Genomic DNA, 22,962 nt, shown 5'->3' with positions numbered 1-22,962 from the left:
CAACTAAGACCTGATGCATCTATATACATAAATATTAAAAAAAAACAAACAAAACATTATGGTACTGGCACAAAAACACAAAGATAAATGAACAGAATAGAGAGCCCAGAAATAAACCCATGCACATATAGTCAATTAGTATCACAAAGGAAACAAGAATATACAATGGGGAAAAATACAGTCTCTTCAATAACTGGTGTTGGGAAAACTGAACAGCTACATATAAAAGAATAAAATTATAATATTTTCTCATACTATATACAAAAATAAACTCAAAATGGATTAAAGACCTACATGTAAGCCCTGAAACCATAAAATATCTAGAAGAAACACAGGCAATACACTCTTTGACATAGGTCTTAGCAATATTTTTTTGGATCTGATTCTTCAGGCAAGAGAAGCGAGCAAAAATAAACAGATGTGACCTAATCAAACTTAAAGGCTTATGCACAGTGAAGGAAACCATCAACAAAATGAAAAGGCAACCTACTGAATGGGAGAAGATATTTGCAAATGATAAGTCTGATAAGGGATTAATACACAAAATATATAAAGAACTCATACAACTCAATATATTTTAAAAAAATCAATTAAAAATTGGGCAGAGGACCTGACTAGGTATTTTTCCCAAAAATACATACTGATAGGCACATAAAAAGATGCTCAACATCACTAATCATCAGAGAAATGCAAATCAAAACCACAATGAGATATCACCTCACACCTATCAGAATAGCTATCATCAAAAAGTCTACAAGTAACAAATGTTGGCATGGATATGGAGAAAAGGGTACCCTAGTACACTGTTGGTGGGGATGTAAACTGGTGCAGTCACTGTGGAAAACAGTATGGAGTTTCCTCAAAAAATTAAAAATAGAACTACCAGGGAGTTCCCTGTGACCTAGTGGTTAGGATTCCAGGCTCTCACTGCTGTGGCCTGGGTCCAATTCCTGGCTGGGGAAGTTCCATGTGGCATGGCCAAAAAAACAAAAAACAAAAAACTGTCAGCAGTTAATTAATTAATTAACCCAGCAATTCCACTTATTTTTCCAGGAAAGACAAAAATGGTAATTCCAAAAGATACATTTATCCCAATGTTCATAGTGACATTATTTAAGATAGCCAAGATATGGAAGCAACCTAAGTAACCATCTACAGATGAACGGATCAGGAAGATGTGGTGTATATACCACAATGGTGTATTTATTACTCAGTCATACAAATAATGAAATTTTGCCATTTGCAAACAACATGGGTGGTTCTGGAAGGTATTATGCTTAGTTAAATAAGTCAGACAGAGAAAGACAAATACTGTATGTTATCACTTATATGTGGAACTTAAAAGTCACTATAATAAAACAGAAACAGAGTCACAGATACAGAGAACAAGCTAGTGGTTACCAGTGGGGAGAGGGTCAGAAAGAGGGGAAAGAGGATTTGGTGAAGGGATTAAGAGGTATAAACTACTAGGTATAAAATAAATAAGATACAAGGATGTAATGTACAGCACAGGGAATATACCTAATATTTTATATGGATATTTAATATTGTAAGTCAACTATACTTCCATAAAAACAAATAAACAAAAGTCAAGGTTGATTTTTTGAAGAGTATAGACAGACCTCTGGTGTGATAAACAAGAAAGAACAGAAAGAACAAATAATTACAACAGATCCCACAGGTTATTTAGAAGTGTGTTTTTAGTTTCTATACATACAGGGAATTCTTTTTATTTTTTAATTTTTAAATTTTATTTTATTTATTTTTTTATACAGCAGGTTCTTATTAGTTATCTATTTTATACATATTAGTGTATACATGTCAATCCCAATCTCCCAGTTCATCCCACCACCACCCCCCTCCCCACCACTTTCCCCCTTGGTGTCCATACATTTGTTCTCTACATCTATGTCTCTATTTCTGGATACAGGGACTTCTTAGATATATTTTTGATATTGCATTATGGTCAGAAAACATACTTTATATGATTGCTATCCTTTGAAGTTTGAGATTTGCTTGTGGCCCAGTGTATGTTTGACCTTGGTGAGTGTTCCATGGGCACTGGAGAAGAATATGTTCTGCAGATGCTGGGTGTAGTCATCTAGATAAGATCATTAGATCAAATTTGTAATGCATTGTTAAAATCTTGCTCTTAATGAATTTTCATCTGCTTGTTCTATCAGTTAATGAAATAATTTTTGAGTTATCCATTTCTACTTATAGTTCTGTAAATTTTGCTTTATATATTTGAGGCCATGTTATTAAGTACATGCAAATACAGAATTGTTATATCTTCCTAGTGAATTGAAACTTTAAGAAGTAAACGTATATCCGTAGTAATACCAAAAACCCAGAAAAAACAAGACAGCTGGAGAAGGAGATGGGTGTGTGTGTGTGTGTGTGTGTGTGTGTGTGTGTGAAGGTGTTGGCATTTTAGATAGGATGAACAGAGAAGACTTTGCTATAAAGGACACGTTTTGATCAAGTCTGTATAAGAGAGTAAGTCCTGTGGATATCTCAGAGAAAAGCATTCTGGGTGGAGGGAAGGAGTCCTTGTTCAAAGTATTTTTTTCAGTGATTCCAGTACTTGGGTTATTGGAGACCTCTTTTGGTACCTGTTTGTTTGGATCTTTCTTCTACCGCATCTCACTGACCCACCATCTCCCTCACCTAACTCACTAGCTTCCCTCTCTGCTTTCTAGGATGGCTACACTGGAGTAACCTAGTCTTTTTAGGCCTTTGTTTCCATCTCCTTTCCCAAGATGCTTCACATTTACTGTCCTTCTGCTTTTTTAGTTTTGCCCCTCTGCCACACTGCCATTTTGGTCCCTGATTGCTGCTGCAATATGCCTCATCCCGCTGCTGTAACTTTAATCCAAAGCTGAGCCCATTAGATCAAAGCCTGTTCAAAGTGAAGCTGAGTCTGGTAAAGTGACCAAATTAATCCCTCCTTATTAAGTGAAAATAAAAGAATGCAGATATTTCAACTACATAAATAAACAAAAGGAGAAGCAGGAAAATCAAAGCCCAAATCCAGGTCAATTACTGATATTCAAAAACACTCTCCAGCTTTAAGCTTCTTTATCAGGCCCAGCATTACTCCCTGGGGTGAGTCTCCTTTAAATTCAACAAGGTGGCCTCAGGCCAAAGATATCCATTGATCCAATTAACTCTACTTGCTCAGCTCTAATCTTTTATTCCAACGTTTGTATCCTACACTTTGTTCTCTGTTTAGGGCTTTACTCAATCCCTGATGTCTGTTTGATATGATATTCTAGCTGTTTAGAAAGATCCTATCTACAATTCTCTCTCTCTGGTTTATACCAGTTTCCAGCATCTGGACTACTGGATATTTTATGACTATTGCTTTGCTGTAACATCCTTGTGAGTCAAAGTTCCTAGTCTTGAATTCCTATCCCTGAGAGGACAATGTAGCCCTCCTCAAATTCACGCCTCTCCTCTAATAAAAGCCTGTACAGTTCTGTCTTTCCAGCTGGGTTAGCTGTGGGAGACCATTTTATGGCAGTATCAGAATATATGGAATGGTGCTAAAGTAAAAACATTAGTGCCAGGAAGTAAACACAGTCCAGGGGTTGGAAAAATTCAGCAGACTCAAATTGTTGTGATAAATTCAGCAGACTCAAATTGTTGTGATCTTATTAAAAAATTTAGTTAGGAGTAATGTCGATGTTTTATTACAATCTTGCTGCAAGGGCAAAAGGTCCCTTGCAGGCTGATTCAAAGATTCACTCCCATTAGGACCATTTGATAGGAAAAGAGAATGACTATGTAATCCTCAGACTAGATTTATTTTAACAAAATCTGGTTCACTAGAGGTTACTAGACTTTTCACTGGCAGTCAGCTGGGTTTGGGGAGTGGAGTTTCCTAAAACAAGTCTTATTTTTAAGAATAAAGGTACCAAATATAGGTTGAACATTTGTGTGTACCAGGCACTTTACGTGTATTACTTCATTTTGTCCATGACACAACCACTGAGGGAGGTAGAATAATTTGTACAAGCCCAAATAGTGATGAAGAAGGATTTGAACCCAGGTGTTTTCTGATTTCCAGTGTGTGCTTTACACCATGTTTCTTTCAGCCTTGCTTGCTCATAAGATACTTGTGAAAACTGCAGATTTCCAGGCCTTTCTTCTTAGATGTTCTGGTTCAGTGGGTCTGGCACAGGTCCCTGGAATCTTTACTTTTATTAAGATCCTCATGTGAGTTTAGTGGGCAGGCGAATTGAGGAGACCCTACCTTATATTGTGCTGCCTCTCTAATGCCAGGTTCTAAAAATAAGCTTTACTCCAGCTCTAGATTCCTAGTACTTACCTATTCTAAATAAGCGAAACCAAATCAGAGCACATTATCTTATTTGTAACAAGAGGCAAAAGTTTTTATTCAGGAACAAAAAGCCAACATCTAGTTTCGTTTCCTAGGTTTCTTTTCCTCCCTTCCTTCCACACATAAACATAATCACGTCCATTGTCCTTCAAAACAAGCTGCCACCTCATTTTCCCTTGCTTTTCCCAGCCAAGCTTCTTGAAACAGTCACCTACATTCACAGTCTACAATTCTTTACTTCTCCTTTATTCCTCAACCCAGTGTAATTTGGTTTCTGCTTTAAGTCTCTATAGAAACTGTGTTCATCACCAATAACTTCCTGGTTGGATTCATATCAGCTGTTACCCAACTTGACTTTCCTAGAACAAATCTTAATTCTATTAAAGTTTATCTGAAAATTGCTTAAGCATTTTATCAGGAATGCTCATTTCTTCCCAGAAAGAGGCTGGATGTTACATCAAGTAAAAAGTTCTGCCCCAGACCAGGTTTGGAACAATTTTTCTTTTACAGTTGGCAGCTGATTTTGAAAAGCAAGGGATAATATGTGCAGTCCAAAAGAAATTATGGGCCAAAAGCTAAAACAGACATCTGGAAGGAAAGAGCATGGCCAGATGGGACGGAGTCCAGAAGGAAGGTGGGCAGAAGGGACAGTGGGGAGCTATGTCTAACCAAATTCTTCCAGCCCCAAGAGAAGAGCAGAGGCTTGGTGTTTATAAAATGGATGGAAGGAAAGAGAAGTCTTTGTAATACTTTACCTACTGACCTTATTATTCATTGTTAGGAAGTTACAGCTAAAACAATTATTTTAATCTCACTCCATTTTTTTTACCCAGGTACACCAGGAGAAATTTTCATTAGATTAACACTTTTACAACCTAGATCTGAGCTTGCTCTTCCAATTCAATGATCTAACATGACCTGGGACCCTGATTATAGTCTTGCAGCCACTCTGTCAAGGTAAAGTAAATGTGGCCAAGACCAAATTTCTCCCCTTCAAATGACAAAATCCTCATTATTTCAATTCTTGTTTTGGTTCTATCTCTAGTGAAACTGTAAAGTAATTTTTCTTATTTTTTTCCCATTATTCTTTGTTTCTCCCATTATGTACTAACTCACCTTCTATCACAAAACTCTCAATTCCTTTCAGTGACTATTTCTGGAAAACTTTTGCATCATCATTAGATAATCTCCAAAACCTCAGCACTGTCTAATAATTTATTCCAGTTGTAATCTTTACTAAGTGCTTGGCTTTATTTAAGAGAGTGTGAGTATTTGCATGCATTTCTATAAAGCACATACATTATTCATACAATTCTAATTGTATTCCATGCGTAGGGCAGATGTTATCCAGGTTTTGCTTTCTTTTTTTTTGGTATCCTGGCTCTCAGTCCCCAATAAACATATATCATATTGCTTTAATTATAGTAGATAATCAATAAATGATTAATGATGTTGACAATGTATAGTACTTTATATTAGTCAAAGCCTTTTAACATGTTATCTAACATTAATATTGTGCAGTGGGTAAAGCATATATTATTATTTCCATATTTAAAAAATGGGAAAATAGATGCAGAAAAGGCAGTTTATCTGATGTTATGTAACAAAACAGTGGTTGAGCTGCCTTCCCACACCTACAGCAGTGTTTCTCAAAGGTCTGGCTGGTTCCTGCTCTCTTGACAAGAACTTACTATATTTTTAAAGAGTTTGTCATGTGTTTTCTCCATTTTTCTAAAGTTGTGACTTTAACATCTGTGCCTTGGTAAACATGTACCTATGCAAAGGATTAGTATCCTGGACAGAAAACTTCCCAGGCAGAACTTCAGGGAATGAGGTTCAAGGATTATTCATTTTTTCACTAAATGAATCTGAACTTGACAAAACTGTAGGTTCTCATTTCTTTAAAAACCTGTCTTAGCGGAAAATGGACAAATATCTTAACTTGGACTCCTGTATTTCTCCATTTTCATGTTCGTTAGGTAGCTTGTTGTTACCACTAGTAGAGTGCCTTGGGCTGAGCAGAAATTGTAGCTGGAGTTTCATGTATGGAATCCAGGGCACTTTTCACCATCATGCTGTCATACTTCATGAAAAAACACATTGTTTTCCTAATTTTAGGGTAGTAGATAGGTATTTTTTTTTTAATAAAAAGAAATATAGAAGAGAGCATTACTACATTTCAGATACCCGTAGTTTTATTGCTGCTGGAACTCATGTCGCAGGCTGCCTAATACATATGTCCTGCTTTGGACATAGATTATATTGTTACTCTGCTTATAAGTGAAACTGCTTTATGACTAGGCCTTGTCAAGGCTGTGCCCCTCCTGGCATGGTTTGCTGTTCCTCCAGTTTCTTCCTGGCTCATTCCCTCACCTCCTACTGGTCCTGACCTAAACGTCACCTTCCCAGTGTGGCTTTCCCAGGCCAGCCTACTTATTTATTTATTTATTGAATTTTAAAACTAAATTCCAAAATACGGAGAGAAAAAAATTGATCCTGGTAAATTATTCCTAATTGGCAATCTAAGATTTTCAGTATTTAAAACTAGAAAGTATAATTTGCTAAAAGTAAAGCAATTGTTGTGATTAATAAATAATTTATTTCTGAAAAGAAATAGGATTTATTAGACTCTTATTATATACTATCAAAATTTCAACTATATCTTATTAAAAACTTAAAAAAAATTGAGGTATAGTGGATTTATAATATATGTTTCAGGTACAAACATGGTGATTCACAATTTTTAAAGATTATACTACATTTATACTTATTTTACAGTATTGGGAATATTCCCTGTGCTGTACAATATATCCTTGTAGCTTATTTATTTTATACATAGTAGTTTGTGTCTCTTAATCCCCTACCCCTACCTTGCCCCTCCCCCATCCCCTCTCCCCACTGGTAACCACAAGTTTGTTCTCTATATCTGCGAGTCAGATTCTTTTCTGTTATATTCACTAGTTTGTTGTATTTTTTAGTTTCCACATATAAGTGAAACATAGTGTTTCTTTCTCTGATTTATTTCACTAAGCATAATACTGTCCAGATCAACACATGTTGTTGCAAATGACAAAATTTCGTTCTTTTTTTATGGCTGAGTAGTATTCCAGTGTGTGTGTGTGTGTGTGTGTGTGTGTGTGTGTGTGTGTGTGTACAAATATATGTATATTTCACACCTTCTTTATCCATTTATCTGTTAATGAACACTTAGGTTGCTTCCATATCTTTGCTATTATAAATAGTACTGCTATGAACATTGGGGTTCATGCATTTTTTCAAATTAGTGTTCTTGTTTTCTTCAAATATACACCCAGGAGTGGAACTGCTGGATCGTATGGTAGTTCTGTTTTTTGTTTTTTGATGAACCTCCATACTGTTTTCCATAGAAGCGGTACCAACTTACATTTCCAACAGCGGTGTACAGAGTTCCCTTTTCTCCACATCGTCGCCAACATTTGTTATGTATTCTTTTCTTCTTCCAGTTTTATTGAGACATAATTGACATACAGCACTGTATAAGTGTAAGGTGTACAGCATAAAGATTTGACTCACATATATTATGAAATGATTATCACAAGTTTAGTGAACATCCATCATCTCATATAGATACAAAATTAAAGAAATAGGAAAAAAATCATTTTATTTTGTGATGAGAACTCAGGATTTACTCCTTTTAAAAAAATTTTATTTTATTAAATTTTATTTCATATTGGACTATAGTTTTGTTTTTTTTTTCCTTCGTTAAAACCTTTTTTATTGTAGTAAAATATCCATAATGTAAAATTTACCATCTTTACCATTTTTAAAGGTATGGTCAAGTGGCATGAAATACATTCATACTTTTGAGTAACCATCATCACCATCCATCTCCAGAGCTCTTTTTCACCTTGCAAAATTGAAACTTCATACTCATTAAACAATAACTCCCTGTTCCCACTCCCCCTGGGCCCTGGCAACTAGCAATCTACTTTCTTTCTCTGTGAATTTGAGTACTCTAGCTACCTCATATAAGTGGAATTATACAATATTTGTCCTTTTGTGACTGGCTTATTTAACTCAGTATAATGTCCTCAAGTGTCATCCATGTTGTGACATATGTCAGAATTTCTTTTTCCAGCTGAAATTAGTATTTGAATTGGTAGACTCAGTAAAGTCGGTTGTCCTCCTTAAAGTGGGTGAGCATTATCCAATCCATTGAGGGTCTGAATACAACAAAAGGCAGAGGAAGGAGGATTTTGTTCCTTTTTTCCTGCCTCACTGTTTGAGCTGAGACATCTCATATCATCTTCTCCTGCCCTTGAACTGGGAATTTACATCATTGTCTGGGACTATAGTTGATTTACAATGTTGTGTTAGTTTCAGGTATACAGCAAAGTGATTCAGTCATACATATACATACATCTATTCTTTTTCAAATTCTTTTCCCATTTAGGTTATTACAGAATATTGAGCAGAATTCCCTGTGCTCTTCAGTAGGTCCTTGTTGGTTACCTATTTTAAATATAGCAGTGTTATTTGTGTTCTTTTTGATGATAGGCATTCTGACAGGTGATCTCCCATTGTGGTTTCTATTTGCATTTCTAGGCCAGCCTATTTAGAATTGCAGCCCTGGCCCAACACTCCCCACCTGTCTCTCTCTCCTCTGTTTTTATCTAAAGCACATATCGCCTCCTAACACACTAAGTTTTGTGTTTCTTGGTTTTTATATTCTTCCCTACCAAATGTAAGCTCTACAAGGCCAGGAATTTTTATGTTTTATTTTCCATTTGGCTAAGAACAGAACCTGGCACATAGTAAACGCTAAGTAATTATTGAGTACATAATGTGTGAATACATGTATTCTGGTACTTTCACAATTACATTCTATCATGGAATCCAAAATAAGACAATTATATATCAAAATCTGCCAATCAGTGTGACAGTTTCTAAGATTGCTGTAAAAGTTCAAGGAAAAAACAGAAGGAATGCATAGTAGGTGCTTAAAATTTTTAAAGTAAATGTAATTCAGTAAAACATTGGCCATTTACATTGATTTGGGCTAGTTATATTCACAATTTCCTGGGTAATTAAAAAATAATTTAAAAAATGAGGTGGAAGCCCTCTGATCTGTTGCTGTAGTTGGTCATGTCACCATGAAAAACTATGCTCCGACTTAGATAATGTCATTTAGCTTTATTTAAAATGAGTGTGGAATGCCCTACTTTGGTGAAGATTCCAGACAATTGTCATGTACATAAACTTTTTATACAAAACATTGATGTTAGCAACGTAAAAGCAGTGTAATTTTGGGGTCAAAAGTTTGCACAAATATTCCCAGATGTCACTGCCAAATGTTATGGTTTGATTTGTTTTTAGTTAATTAATTTATTTTTGGCTGCATTGGGTCTTTGTTGCTACATGCAGGCTTTCTCTAGTTGCAGTGAGAAGGGGCTACTCTTCGTTGTGGTGCACAGGCTTCTCATTGCGGTGGCTTCTCTTGTTGCAGAGCACGGGCTCTAGGTGCACGGGCTTCAGTACTTGTGACACACAGACTCAGTAGTTGTGGCCCACAGGCTTCATTTTTTTTCAAGTCTTCTTTAATTTTTAAATTTTTTAACATCTTTATTGGAGTATAATTGGTTTACAACGGTGTGTTAGTTTCTGCTTTATAACAAAGTGAATCAGCTATACATATACATATATCCCCATATCTCCTCCCTGTTGAGTCTCCCTCCCATCCTCCCTACCCCACCCCTCTAGGTGGTCACAAAGCACTGATCTGATCTCCCTGTGCTATGCGGCTCCTTTGCACTGGCTATCAATTTTACATTTGGTAGTATATATAAAAGTCCATGCCACTCTCTCACTTCGTCCCAGCTTACCCTTCCCCCTCCCCGTGTCCTCAAGTCCATTCTCTACATCTGCGTCTTTATTCCTGTCCTGCCCCTAGGTCCTTTATAACCTTCTTTTTTTTTTAGATTCCATATATGTATGTGTTAGCATATGGTATTTGTTTTGCTCTTTCTTACTTCCTCTGTATGACAGACTCTAGGTCCATCCACCTCACTAAAAATAACTCAATTTCGTTTCTTTTTATGGCTAATAGTCCACTGTATATATGTGCCACACCTTCTTTATCCATTCATCTGTCAATGGACACTTAGGTTGTTTCCATCTCTGGGCTATTGTAAATAGAGCTGCAATGAACATTTTGGTACATGACTCTTTTTGAATTATGGTTTTCTCAGGGTATATGCCCAGTAGTGGGATTGCTGGGTCATATGGTAGTTCTATTTTTAGTTTTTTAAGGAACCTCTGTGCTGTTCTCCATAATGGCTGTATCAATTTACATTCCCACCAATGGTGCAAGAGGGTTCCCTTTTCTCCACACCCTCTCTAGCATTTATTGTTTGTAGATTTTTTGATGATGGCCATTCTGACCGTTGTGAGGTGATACCTCATTGTGGTTTTGATTTGCATTTCTCTAAAGATTAGTGATGTTGAGCATCCTTTCATGTGTTTGTTGGCAATCTGTACATTTTCTTTGGAGAAATGTGTATTTAGGTCTTCTGCCCATTTTTGGATTGGGTTGTTTTTTTTTTTATATTGAGCTGCATGAGCTGCTTGTAAATTTTGGAGATTAATCCTTTGTCAGTTGCTTCCTTTGCGAGTATTTTCTCCCATTCTGAGGTTGTCTTTTCATCTTGTTTATGGTTTCCTTTGCTGTGCAAAAGCTTTTAAGTTTCATTAGGTCCCATTTGTTTATTTTCCTTTTTATTGCCATTTCTCTAGGAGGTGGGTCCAAAAAGATGGCTCACGGGCTTTAGAGTGCAGGCTCAGTAGTTGGTGTGCACAGGCTTAGTTGCTCTGTGGCATGTGGGATCTTCCTGGATCAGGGCTTGAACCTATGTCCCCTGCATTGGCAGTTGGATTCTTAACCAATGCGCCACCAGAGAAGTCCCAAATTATGGTTTAATTTTTAACCAGGGACAGATTTCCTGTCTTTCAGGTCACACAGACCCAATTTCATTTTAGAATCTGGCCAGATCCACATCCCATACAAGTTTTTAACTAAATATATATAAAGTGTGAGCAGATGGGGGAAAAAGTACCCTTCAGACTCATTGAATCAGAAGAGTCAATTAAAGTAGAGAATCATTCAAAAAGATCATATGTACCTAAAATATTTTAGTATAAAATATGAAAAGGAGTATTTTTACCAGCCTTTTGATTTTAGGCTAAGGCTTTTATTAAAAATTATTTTTTAAGTAGCCTGCTGATGTTTTGATGCTACTGTATTTATAATTCTTTTAGATTTTTATGACTTCTATTCTTGATTTTTTAAGTTTTCTTACCCATGTACAATCTCAGAAAGTTTTTCCCTGATTACATTTTCTGAAGTCATTTCAAAGTATCCAACTTAGTTTTATTTTATCTAAAAACATGTTCTTTTCTTTTAATAAATTATTTTCCATATTATTTAATTTATTTACATAATTTGAGTACAAATACAATTGATATAAGTAGGTTTAGGATCAAACAACTGACCCTTGGAAAGTGGACACTCCACCCGTTGGGAGCTAGAGAGGTGAAGCATACAAGAGCCTACCTGGAAGGTCCTGAGACTTCCTCATGTTCTGGGAGCACGTCTAGCTGCTAAGCAGGAATGGAGAGCATTTGCGAGACAGTTAAGTGATGATCAGTTGAAAGAGCCTCTGTCATATTTGACTTTTATTGGAGCTACCAAAATACTTGAAGGAATAGCATTTTTACGTGACTTATTCATATTGTCTATTAACATTAATCAAGTTCTTCAGGTATTTGTTATTTCCACACTTAAAAGCACTGGTACAAATTGGCCTAGCAATAGAGGGCATTTTGTGTTTGTGAAATGACTCAGTTCAAATTACTTCATATGCAACTGAAAGATATTTACAAATTCATTTAAATGCTTATTCTATCACAAGAGGGCACTCATGCCCCATTCTTTAAAGCAGTGATGTTGCAGTCATTGATTTGAGAGCAATTATCACTGAAATAAATGTTAGTCCTACAAATTGGAATTTTAAATTCAGTAAACTGTTTATTATCTGGCAGAACTGGGATTGGTGATTCTGTTTATGCAAATACAGAGATTCTTGATATGTTAATATCATAAAATGATGTTCACACATAGAATATAAAAATATGCATACTTGCTATGCTAAAAATATTTCATTTTTTTAATGAGTCTTTCCAAGATCTTCATTATTTTGAAATGTAATTATCATTTTATTATTAAATTATTGAAATGAGGTTTCCAATCATCACATAAGAAATCAACATCATTAAACATCTACTCTTTGTTGTGTTTTTGTTTTTTGGGCAACAGGTGTACTGTATTTTAAAGAATGTTTTGAGGGAGTTTGGCTAAGATGACACAGTGGAAAGACTTGAGCTCACCTCCTCTCATGAGCACACCAAAATCCCAACTATTTGCAGAACAACTATCAATGAAAGACATCACAGTATGACAAGTAGGAGGGGCAGACTTGTGATGTAATCAAGCCCCATATTCCTGGGTGGGCGATCCACACAATGGAGAATAGTTATATTGCAGAGGTTCTTTCACAGGAGTGAAAGCTCTTAGCCCCTCATCAGGCTCCCCAGCCTGGGGGTCCTGAATTGGGAAGACAAGCCCCCAGGGCATGTGTATTTGAAGGCCAGCGGGACTTAATTTTGGGAGTCCCAAAGGACTGGGGGAAGTAGAGACTTCACACTTAAATGGAGCGTGCGAAATCTCACATATACTGGGACCCAGGGCAAAAGCAGTGATTTGATAGGAGCCTGGGCCAGACCTACCTTTTGGTCTTGGAGAGCCTCCTGGAGAAGTGGAGGGTGGGGGTGGCTGTGGCTCGCCCTGGGGACACTGGTGTCAGTCATACTTGGGAGCTCCTTTTACCACATGGGGTACTGGTTTGGGTGGACGCTATTGTGGGATCCTCCCTCCAGCTCATTAGTGCCAAGACCTGTAGGCTCCAGTGCTGGGATGCCTTAGGCCAAACAACTAACTGTCTGGGTAGACAGCTCCACCCATCAGCAAACAGCCTGCTTAAAGACTTCCTGAGCTTATAGCTGCCTCTAGACACACCTCTAGACGTGGCCCTGCCCATCAGAGGGCCATGAGGCTGCTCCACCCACCGGTGAGCAGGCACTGGTCCTATCCTCCAGGAAGGCTGCAGTAGCATCTACAGCAGCCTCACCCACCAGGGGGCAGACACAAGATGCAAGAGACCTACGATCCTGCAGCCTGTGGACCCAGTCTGCCTACAGCTGACCTGGCCCTGCCCATTAGCAGGCTAACACAACCTTTGGGACACCTCAGACCCTGTACCCAACTGTGTCAGGAACCACCCCCCCAGCAATCTGAAACCAGCTCTGGGATCCCTGAGCCCTACAGCGAGACTCCAGGACCCAGCTCTGCCTGCCAGTAGTCTGGTACTAACCCCAGGACCTGGCTTCACCCACTAGTGGGTGGGCAACAGCCCTGGAGTCTTTTGGACCTGACTCTGCTCATCAGTAAGCCAGCAGTATCCCCAAGGCCCCTGGGGGTTCTGCAGTCACCTGCCTCATAACCCAGCCCCCAAAACTAGTAACCAGGAGCTTCAGCACAAGGCAGGGCCTTGCAACCAACTGGACTAGGGGCCAACCAAGCCTACCACATCACCCACACACTCAGACTGCCACAACAGAGGATCCATGCAGCCCTCATAACAGGAGCCCCTAGAGCATATAGCTTGGGTGATGAGAGGGGAGTGAGCTGCTAGTATGCATAGGATGTCTGCTACAGAAGGCTACTTCTCCAAGGTAAGTGAGAAATGTAACTAAATTGAAAAATTCCCTAAGCTGGGAAAGGAAACAGTCAGCCTAATCCAGGAAACAGAGAGTCCCATACAGGGTGAACCCAAAGTGGAACACTGTAATTAAAACAACAAAATTAAAGATAAAGAGAGAAAATTAAAAGTGGCAAAGGAAAAGCAACAAATAATATACAAGGAAACTCCCATAAGGCTTCAGCTGATTTTTCAGCAGAAACCCTGCAGGCCAGAAGGGAGTGGCATGATATATTTAAAGTGATGAGAGAGAAAATACTACAACCAAAGATACTCTACCCAGCAAGGCTCTCATTCACATTTGAAAAAGAGATCAAAAGCTTTACAGACAAGCAAAAGCTAAAAGAATTCAGCACCACGAAACCAGCTTTACAGCAAAGGTTAAAGGAACTTCTCTAGGCAAAAAGAAAAGGCCATAACTAGAAACAAGAAAATTGCGAAATAAAACTAACACGACATTGTAAATCAACTATACTTCAATTAAAAAAAATTATGAAATGAAAAAGTTCACTGGTAAAGGCAAACATACAGTAAAGGCAGTAAATCATCTACGCACAAAGCTAGTAAGGAGGTTAAAAGGCAAAAGAAGTAAAATCATATCCACAATAAGCCGTTCATAGATACCTGAAACAGATGTAAAATACGACATCAAAAACAGTAATCATGGGACTTCCCTGGTGGCACAGTGGTTAAGAATCTGCCTGCCAATGCAGGGGACACGGGTTCGAGCCCTGGTCTGGGAAGATCCCACATGCCACGGAGCAACAAGGCCTGTGCACCACAACTACTGAGCCTGTGCTCTAGAGCCCGCGAGCCACAACTACTGAGCCCGCATGCCACAATATTGAAACCCATGCGCCTAGAGCCCATGCTCTGCAATAAGAGAAACCATCGCAATGAGAAGCCCGCGCACCACAACGAAGAGTAGCCCCCGCTCGCTGCAACTAGAGAAAACCTGTGTGCAGCAATAAGGATCCAACCCAGACAAAGATAAATAAATAAATTAATTAATTTAAAAAACCAAACAAACAGTAATCATGAAGGGAGGAGAGTACAAATGCAGGGTTTTAAAAATGCATTAGAAATTTGGAGATCAGCAACTTAAAACAATCATATATCATATCTTCATATATCAATCATATATCAATCATATATCATATCATATATATCATATCTTCTATACCTATATCTATAAAACCTCATGCAACAATAAACCAAAACTCTATAATAGAAATACACACAAAAATGGGAGAAGATATTTGCAAGCGAAGCAACTGACAAAGGATTAATCTCCAAAATATACAAGCAGCTCATGCAGCTCAATATCAAAAAAACAAACAACTCAATCCAAAAATGGGCAGAAGATCTAAACAGACATTTCTCCAAAGAAGATGTGCAGATTGCCAACAAACACATGAAAGGATGCTCAACATCACTAATCTTTAGAGAAATGCAAATCAAAACCACAATGAGGTATCACCTCACAATGGTCAGAATGGCTCTCACCAAAAAATCTACAAACAGTAAATTCTGGGGAGGGTGTGGAGAAAATGGACTGTTGGTGGGAATATACAGCCACTATGGAGAACAGTATGGAGGTTCCTTAAAAAACTAAAAATAGAACTAACATATGACCTAGCAATCCCACTACTGGGCATATACCCTGAGAAAACCATAATTCAGAAAGAGTCATGTACCACAATGTTCACTGCAGCTCTATTTACAATAGCCAGGATATGGAAGCAACCTAAGTGTTCACTGACAGATGAATGGATAAAGAAGGTGTGGTACATATATACAATGGAATATTACTCAGCCATAAAATGGAATGAAATTGAGTAATTTGCAGTGAGGTGGATGGACCTAGAGTCTGTCATACAGAGTGAAGTCAGAAAGAGAAAAACAAATACCATATGCTAACACACATATATATGTAATCTAAAAAAAAAATGGTTATGAAGAACCTAGGGGCAGGACAGGAATAAAGACGCAGATGTAGAGAATGGACTTGAGGACATGGGGAGGGGGAAGGGTAAGCTGGGACGAAGTGAGAGAGTGGCATGGACTTATATATAGTACCAAATGTAAAATAGCTAGTGGGAGCAGCCGCATAGCACAGGGAGATCAGCTCAGTGCTTTGTGACCACCTAGAGGGGTGGGGTAGGGAGGGTGGGAGGGAGACGCAAGAGGGAGGAGATATGGGGACATATGTATATGTATAGCTGATTCACTTTGTTATAAAGCAGAAACTAACACACTGTTGTAAAGCAATTATACTCCAATAAAGATGTTAAAAAAAAAAGAAATACAAAAAGAAAAAGGAATCCAAACTTAACACTAAAGATAATCATCAAATCACAAGAGAACAAAGGAAAAGAAAGAAAAAGGGAACTACTAAAACAACCCCCAAACAATTAACAAAATGGCAATAAGAACATATATATCAGTAATTACCTTACGTGTAAATGGAACAAATGTTCCAATCAAAAGATACAGAGTGACTGGATGCAAAAAGAAGACCTATATATATAGGTCTTATATATAAGACCTACAAGAGACTCTCTTCAGATCTAAAGACACACATAGAATGAAAGTGAGGGGATGGAAAAAGGTATTCCATGCAAATGGAAATGAAAAGAAAGCCAGAGTAGCAATACTTATATCAAACAAAATCGACTTTAAAATAAAGGCAAGAGACAAAGAAGTACACAACATAATGATGAAAGGATCAATCCAAGAAGAAGATATAACAATTGTGAATATTTATGCACCCAACATAGGAGACCCTAAATATATATGACTAATATTAATGTACATAAAAGGAGAAATCAGTAGTAACACAAAAATAGTGGGGAACTTTAACACCTCACTTACATCAATGGACAGATTATTCAGACAAAAAATCAATAAGGAAACACTAGCTTAAATGATACATTAGACCAAATGGACTTAATTGAGATAGAGCACTATCCAAAAGCAGCCAAATACACATCCCGTTCAAATGCACATGGAAAATTCTCCAGGATAGATCACAGACCAAGAAAACAAGTGTTGGTAAATTTAAGAAAATCGAAATCATATCAAACATCTTTTCTGACCACAATGCTATGAGACTAGAAATAAACTACAAGAAAAAAACTGCAAAAAACACAAACACGTGAAGGCTAAACAATATGTTACTAAACAACCAATGGATGACTGCAGAAATCAAAGAGGAAATAAAAAAATATCTAGAGACAAAAGAACAGGATAATCTAAAACCTATGGGATGTAGTAAAAGTAGTTCTAAAAGGGACGTTTACAGTGATAACAAGCTTACCTCAGGAAACAAGAAGAATCTCAATTATAGAACATAACCTTTCACCTAAAAGAACTAGAGAAAGAAGAACAAACAAAACCCAAATTTAGTAGAAGGAAAGAAATCATAAAGATCAGAGCAGAAAGAAATGAATAGAGACTAAAAAAAAAAATAGAGAATATCAATGAAACTAAAAGCTGGTTCTTTGAAAAGATAAACAAATTTGATAAACCTTTAGCCGGACTCGTCAATAAAAAATGGGAGAGGGCCCAAATCAATAAAATCAGAGATAAAAAAGCAGTTACAATCAAAACCACAGAAATACAAAGGATTATATGAGACTACTACTGACAACTGTATGTTGTCTTCTAGACAACCTAGAAGAAATGGACAAATTCTTAGAAAGGTACAATCTCCCAAGACTGAACCAGGAAGAAATAGAAAATATGAACAGACCAATTACAAGTAATGAAATTGAATCAGTAATTTAAAAACTCCCAATAAACAAAGTCCAAGACTAGATGGTTCACAGGTGAATTCTACCAAACATTTAGAGTTAACACCTATCCTTTTGCAACTCCTGCAAAACACTGCAGAGGAAGGAGCACTTTCGAATTCATTCTATGAGGCCAGCATCACCCACCCAGATACCAAAATCAGACAAAGGTATCACACACAAAAAATTACATGCCCCCCCCAAAAGTTACATGCCAATATCACTGATGAACGTAGGTGCAAAAATCCTCAACAAAATACTGGCAAACTGAATGCAACAATACACTAAAAGGATCCTACAACATGATCAAGTGGAATTTAGCCCAGGGATGCAAGGATCTTTCAATATTCACAAAGCAATCAATGTGATACACCACATTAACAAATTGAAGAATAAAAACTATGTGATCATCGCAGTAGATGCAGAAAAAGCTTCTGACAGAAGTCAACATCGATTTATGATAAAAACTCTCCAGAAAGTGGGCATAGAGGGAACATATTTCAACATAATAAAGGCCATCTATGACAAACCCACAGCTAGCGTTATACTCAGTGGTGAAAGCTGAAAGCATTTCCTCTAAGATCACGAACAAGACAAGGATACCCACTCTCGCCACTTTTATTCAACATAGTATTGGAAATCCTAGCCACAACAATTAGGCAAGTAAAAGAAATAAAAGGAATCAGAATTGGAAAGGATGAAGTAAAATTGTCACTGCTTGCAAATGACATAATACTCTACATAGAAAATTCTAAAGACGCCACCAGAAAACTACTAGAGCTCATCAATGAATTTTCTAAAGTTGCAGGATACAAAATAAATATATAGAAATCTGTTCCATTTCTATTTCCATTTCTATACACTAACAAACTATCAGAAAGAGAAATTAAGGAAACAATCCCATTTACCATCACATCAAAAAGTATAAAATACCTAGGAATAAACCTACCTAAGCAGGTAAAAGACCTGTATTCAGAAACCTATAAGACACTGATGAAAGAAATTGAAGATGACAGAAACAGATGGAAAGATACACCATGTTTGTGGGTTGGTAGAATTAATATTGTTAAAATGACCATACCACCAGGAGATTCCATATTTATGTCTAAAATAATTCCTTAACAATAACCTAGATTCAGTTTATGCATCTCTGTTATTGACGCCTGTTGGAGAAAAGTGTTAGAAATAAAAAGAAGGGTAGCAAGTTGTGTTATCTGGGGTTTTTTTGTTCTGTTTTTTACCAGCACAATGTTAGGTTATATTACATCAAAAAAGTTTTTAATGGTCCCAAATATATATACTCAACAACTAAGCATACACTCAGGAGAAAAAAATAAATAAAAAAAATGAAACAAAAGAAATTATGACACAAATGACCACATCTAGAATTCCACTCAATCTTTAATCAAGTAGGGACAAATCCCCACTTAAAAAAAAAATCTGCAGTTTGAAGGGCAAAGGGAATATATAAAAAAGAGGAAACTTCATATTCGCCCCTCCCCCAAAGAGGTTTTTCCAAACCTGCTGTAGCTTGACTAAAATGTTCAGAATGTACGATTTTAAAGGCAGGTCTCTTTATACAAAGAAACTGCTGGCATTCTTAACTAGTGAAGAATTAGGGCAGAAAAGCCTATTCTTCTGAGTCTCAAACATGGTCCAAGAAAGCATATTCTGATTGTAGCAACTGACCAGTCAATCCAGAGTTCCACTTTCAAAACCCCTGCCCTGTTGGCTTTTCGTTTCCATTTCCTTCCCTGAGAAAAGGGCAATGTGTGGTCCAAGCTTAGACCTCGAAGGTGTAAGTCTTCCCCCTAAATGTATAATTATCCCCTCCTCCTGCTCCACTGAATTGGCACTTGATGAGCAGAAGTGAAGTGTGCGAGCTGAGCTGTGTCAGTCATTCACAAGAGGCCACTGCTTTGTTATAGATTTTGTAGTGGGGAGGGGTAGAGAACCAGTTTTCTCAACAGGTACTGATCATAGGCAGTTGCCATTATGACTCAAAACTTTGCTTTCTTTGACAAAGGGAGCGTGTCTTCCTTGTCTTCATCCTCATCCTCATCCTCATCAGGATAATCTACCAGACCCACGAGGCCTCCCTTGGTAGTAATAGCTGCCGTCTGAGATGTATTTTTAGGGATGGATCCAGGAGAGCCTGGAGATCCTGGGGATCCAGGTGAGCCTGGAGAACCAGGCAGATTTGTTGCAGGTGACTGGCTGGAGAGGGTAGTCTTTGTTCCACTAGAAAGGGAAAGCTTGAAACTTGGGCTCTGCCGACCATAAAGATTCGTTTTCAGAAGCACCTCCTTTTCCTCACTTTCTTTTAATTTCTTCCTCTCCATGAATTTACTTATTGGATCCATAATGTCATCATCATTCTTAGTTTTGTCAGATGGAGACACGACAGCTTCTCCATCTTCCATGTCATCTTCATCTGTGTTGAACCACATCTCCTCTTCATCTTCTGTTCTGGCGTCTCTTCGATATCTATGATTCCTCAAAATGGAACGCATACTGTCAAGTTTGGGATTATCTTGCCTTTCTCTTTGTTGTTCAAATCTCAGTTTCAATCCTTTAAATGTCTGTACATAATCTACATCTTCCAATGCTTTCCAGTAAATTTCAATTACATGATCAATTAATGATTTTATATCTTCCACTCTAATAAATTCAAACATTTCTATTATGGCAGAGTTCATCAGATTGTAGCGGGATCCATTGTTGAGAAATGCTTTGACTACTGGTTCAAACAAAAAACTTTTCATTATATAGCGGTTGTAAAACTCATCTTTTAATCCAATAATCTTTCTCTTAAAACGAAGAGCACATAATGCCAAGAATGCATGCTTCGAGGCCATAAGAACTAACACTCTCCGGAGAATGTCCTTATTAATAATGTAGTTCTTTATGTGGTAGGTATGGTGCTCCACACAAAATGTTAACAATTCCAATACAAGTGCCAACAACTGGGCAGTCTGAAAATCATCTTTGTTAGGTTTGTCTTCTGTTGTGTTTGCCAGTAAGGGAGCAGTAAGGACATGCATACAGTGCTTGTAGAAGAAACCCAGAAATTCAGTCTTTTCTGTTTTATTGGCAGTAGCTAACATGTTTTCTGGGTCAACTAATGTTCGAAGGAGGCCCATAAGCTGGACTGCTCCTCCATGTTCAGGGTCTGTATCACAAATCATATGTTCTATAATGAGGTTGATGAGCAAAATATCATCATTCTGTTGTGCCTCCTGCATGACAAACTCTCCTACAATGGATGGATTATATTCAACCAAGTATGATAATATATCAGTAGCAGCACTTCGCACCTGTGTATCATCCATGCCAAGGATGACTTCTAAAGCTGGTAATATACCCATGTTTGACAAAGTCTTGAAAAACGCATCTCTGTTTTGAGGTTGTAGCGTTTGGGAGAATGCACAAAATTCTTTTAAAAAGTTAACCAATTCCTGTCTTTTTTCCTCATCCGTTGCTTCATCTGTTAGCTGTGCAAACAAATCTGTCAGAAATTTTTCATCTTCCTGTAACATACCAACAATTTATACCTTATTGAAAAAGATAAAAGAGTGAAGTGTTGATAACATATTTTCTTCAAAGACTGAAGGAGTAGGTAGAACCATGTCTTGTATATACTGAACTCTGTATGTCTGATGAATTTTTTGTTTCAGCTCAGGATCTGATATGGGAATCACTTCTTTAAACTTGGCTGTTTTTGTTAGAAATTCCCTATGTTTTCGTGGTTGTGATAAAGCAGGATCATATTCTAAGCATCCAATGACGTCCATTATACATTCCTCAGAGAACATAACTTCAAAAAGAGCAGTTCAATTCAAGAGGAAGATGGCTTTGGTAATTTCATACAAGTGGTGCAGTCCTTCAATATTTTCCAAATCCTCACACACATGAAAAAGCTCTAAGAGCTTTTTAATGTAATCCTCATTTCCCAGTGCTAGTGCAAGTTTTTCACGACGCAGGGGGGAAGGTAAAGATGATGTCACAAGTTCTGCAATTTCCTCAAGGCGACTTAATTCACAAGATGGCAATTCTAAACCTGGCGATGACATATCATCGAAACGCTCCTCTTCAGACTCATCTACAGGGTCCTGAGTGATGTCCACTGATGGGTCCTTTCCTTGAACCTGACATATTTTCTCCCAAATTTCATCACATCCAGCTTTTTCTTGAAAGCTAAGGGCCAAGTCATAATTTTCTGCTTCAGACCACACAATCAAAGTGTCCTGTTGTTTCTGGTATACAGTATTAGGATTTATTTTGGACTCTAAAAGTAGAGAACCGTCGCTCTCGGCCCTGACAAGAAGGGACATGCCCTTCAGTCGCTCCACGTAGCCTGACGACACATGCCCGGTGCCCCGGTCGTCCCACTGCCGGTCCTCGTTGAGTGTGTAAACCTTCACCCGCCGCCGGGTGTCGGTCATCGTGCTGCCCGGGGGCCAGGGCAAAGGCCCTGCCGGAGTCGCCCGGGAAGGGGGTCCGGGGAAGGCGGGAGCCGAGGCGAGAGGACGCCCACGAGCGGAGGGCTCCCCGGCCTCACTGCCGCCGCTGGCCGCCCCGGGGCCGCGCTGCTGCCCTCATGGCCCGCCGCCGGGCCTGAGCTCTGGCCCCCGCCTTTCCTCGCCTCCGGCTCCTCGGTGCTATTGTCCAGGCCCAGCGAACCCGGCCGCCCAAGGGGGCCGCGCAGCGCTTCGCAGCCTCCCGCCCCGCCGCGCTAGGAACTCGCGGCGCCGTTCACTGCCCTGCTCCTGCCTCCGCCATGATCTCTGTGAAGCTGCTTCCCGCGCCGCCTCCTCCTCAGGCCGCCGCCGCCATGTTTTCCTTCCTTATACCTGGCCCTGCCTCCGCAGCCGGGGACTGCGCTCCGCTCCCCTGCTTCAAATGTCCGAAGCCGACCGGCACCTGGTCCTGCTGCAGCTGCCACCACTACGCGGGAGACTCCGAGAGCCCC

The 22,962-nt window shown here is 38.5% G+C and overlaps 1 protein-coding gene across 1 annotated transcript; it reads right to left on the bottom strand.

Annotated features, from left to right (window-relative positions):
* Nucleotides 1–19,373: 19,373 nt before the first annotated feature.
* On the bottom strand, nucleotides 19,374–22,691 carry LOC101273945 (serine/threonine-protein phosphatase 4 regulatory subunit 3A-like). Its single transcript, XM_033428492.2, is given in 1 exon segment — nucleotides 19,374–22,691. A coding segment is annotated over 1 exon segment (2,445 nt). The 5' UTR covers nucleotides 22,436–22,691; the 3' UTR covers nucleotides 19,374–19,990.
* Nucleotides 22,692–22,962: the final 271 nt, after the last annotated feature.

The sequence above is a fragment of the Orcinus orca genome, chromosome 12 (assembly GCF_937001465.1).
Source record: "Orcinus orca chromosome 12, mOrcOrc1.1, whole genome shotgun sequence".
NCBI lineage: Eukaryota > Metazoa > Chordata > Mammalia > Artiodactyla > Delphinidae > Orcinus > Orcinus orca.
Note: the sequence above shows the minus strand (reverse complement) of the source record. Positions and strands in the feature narration are given on the sequence as shown.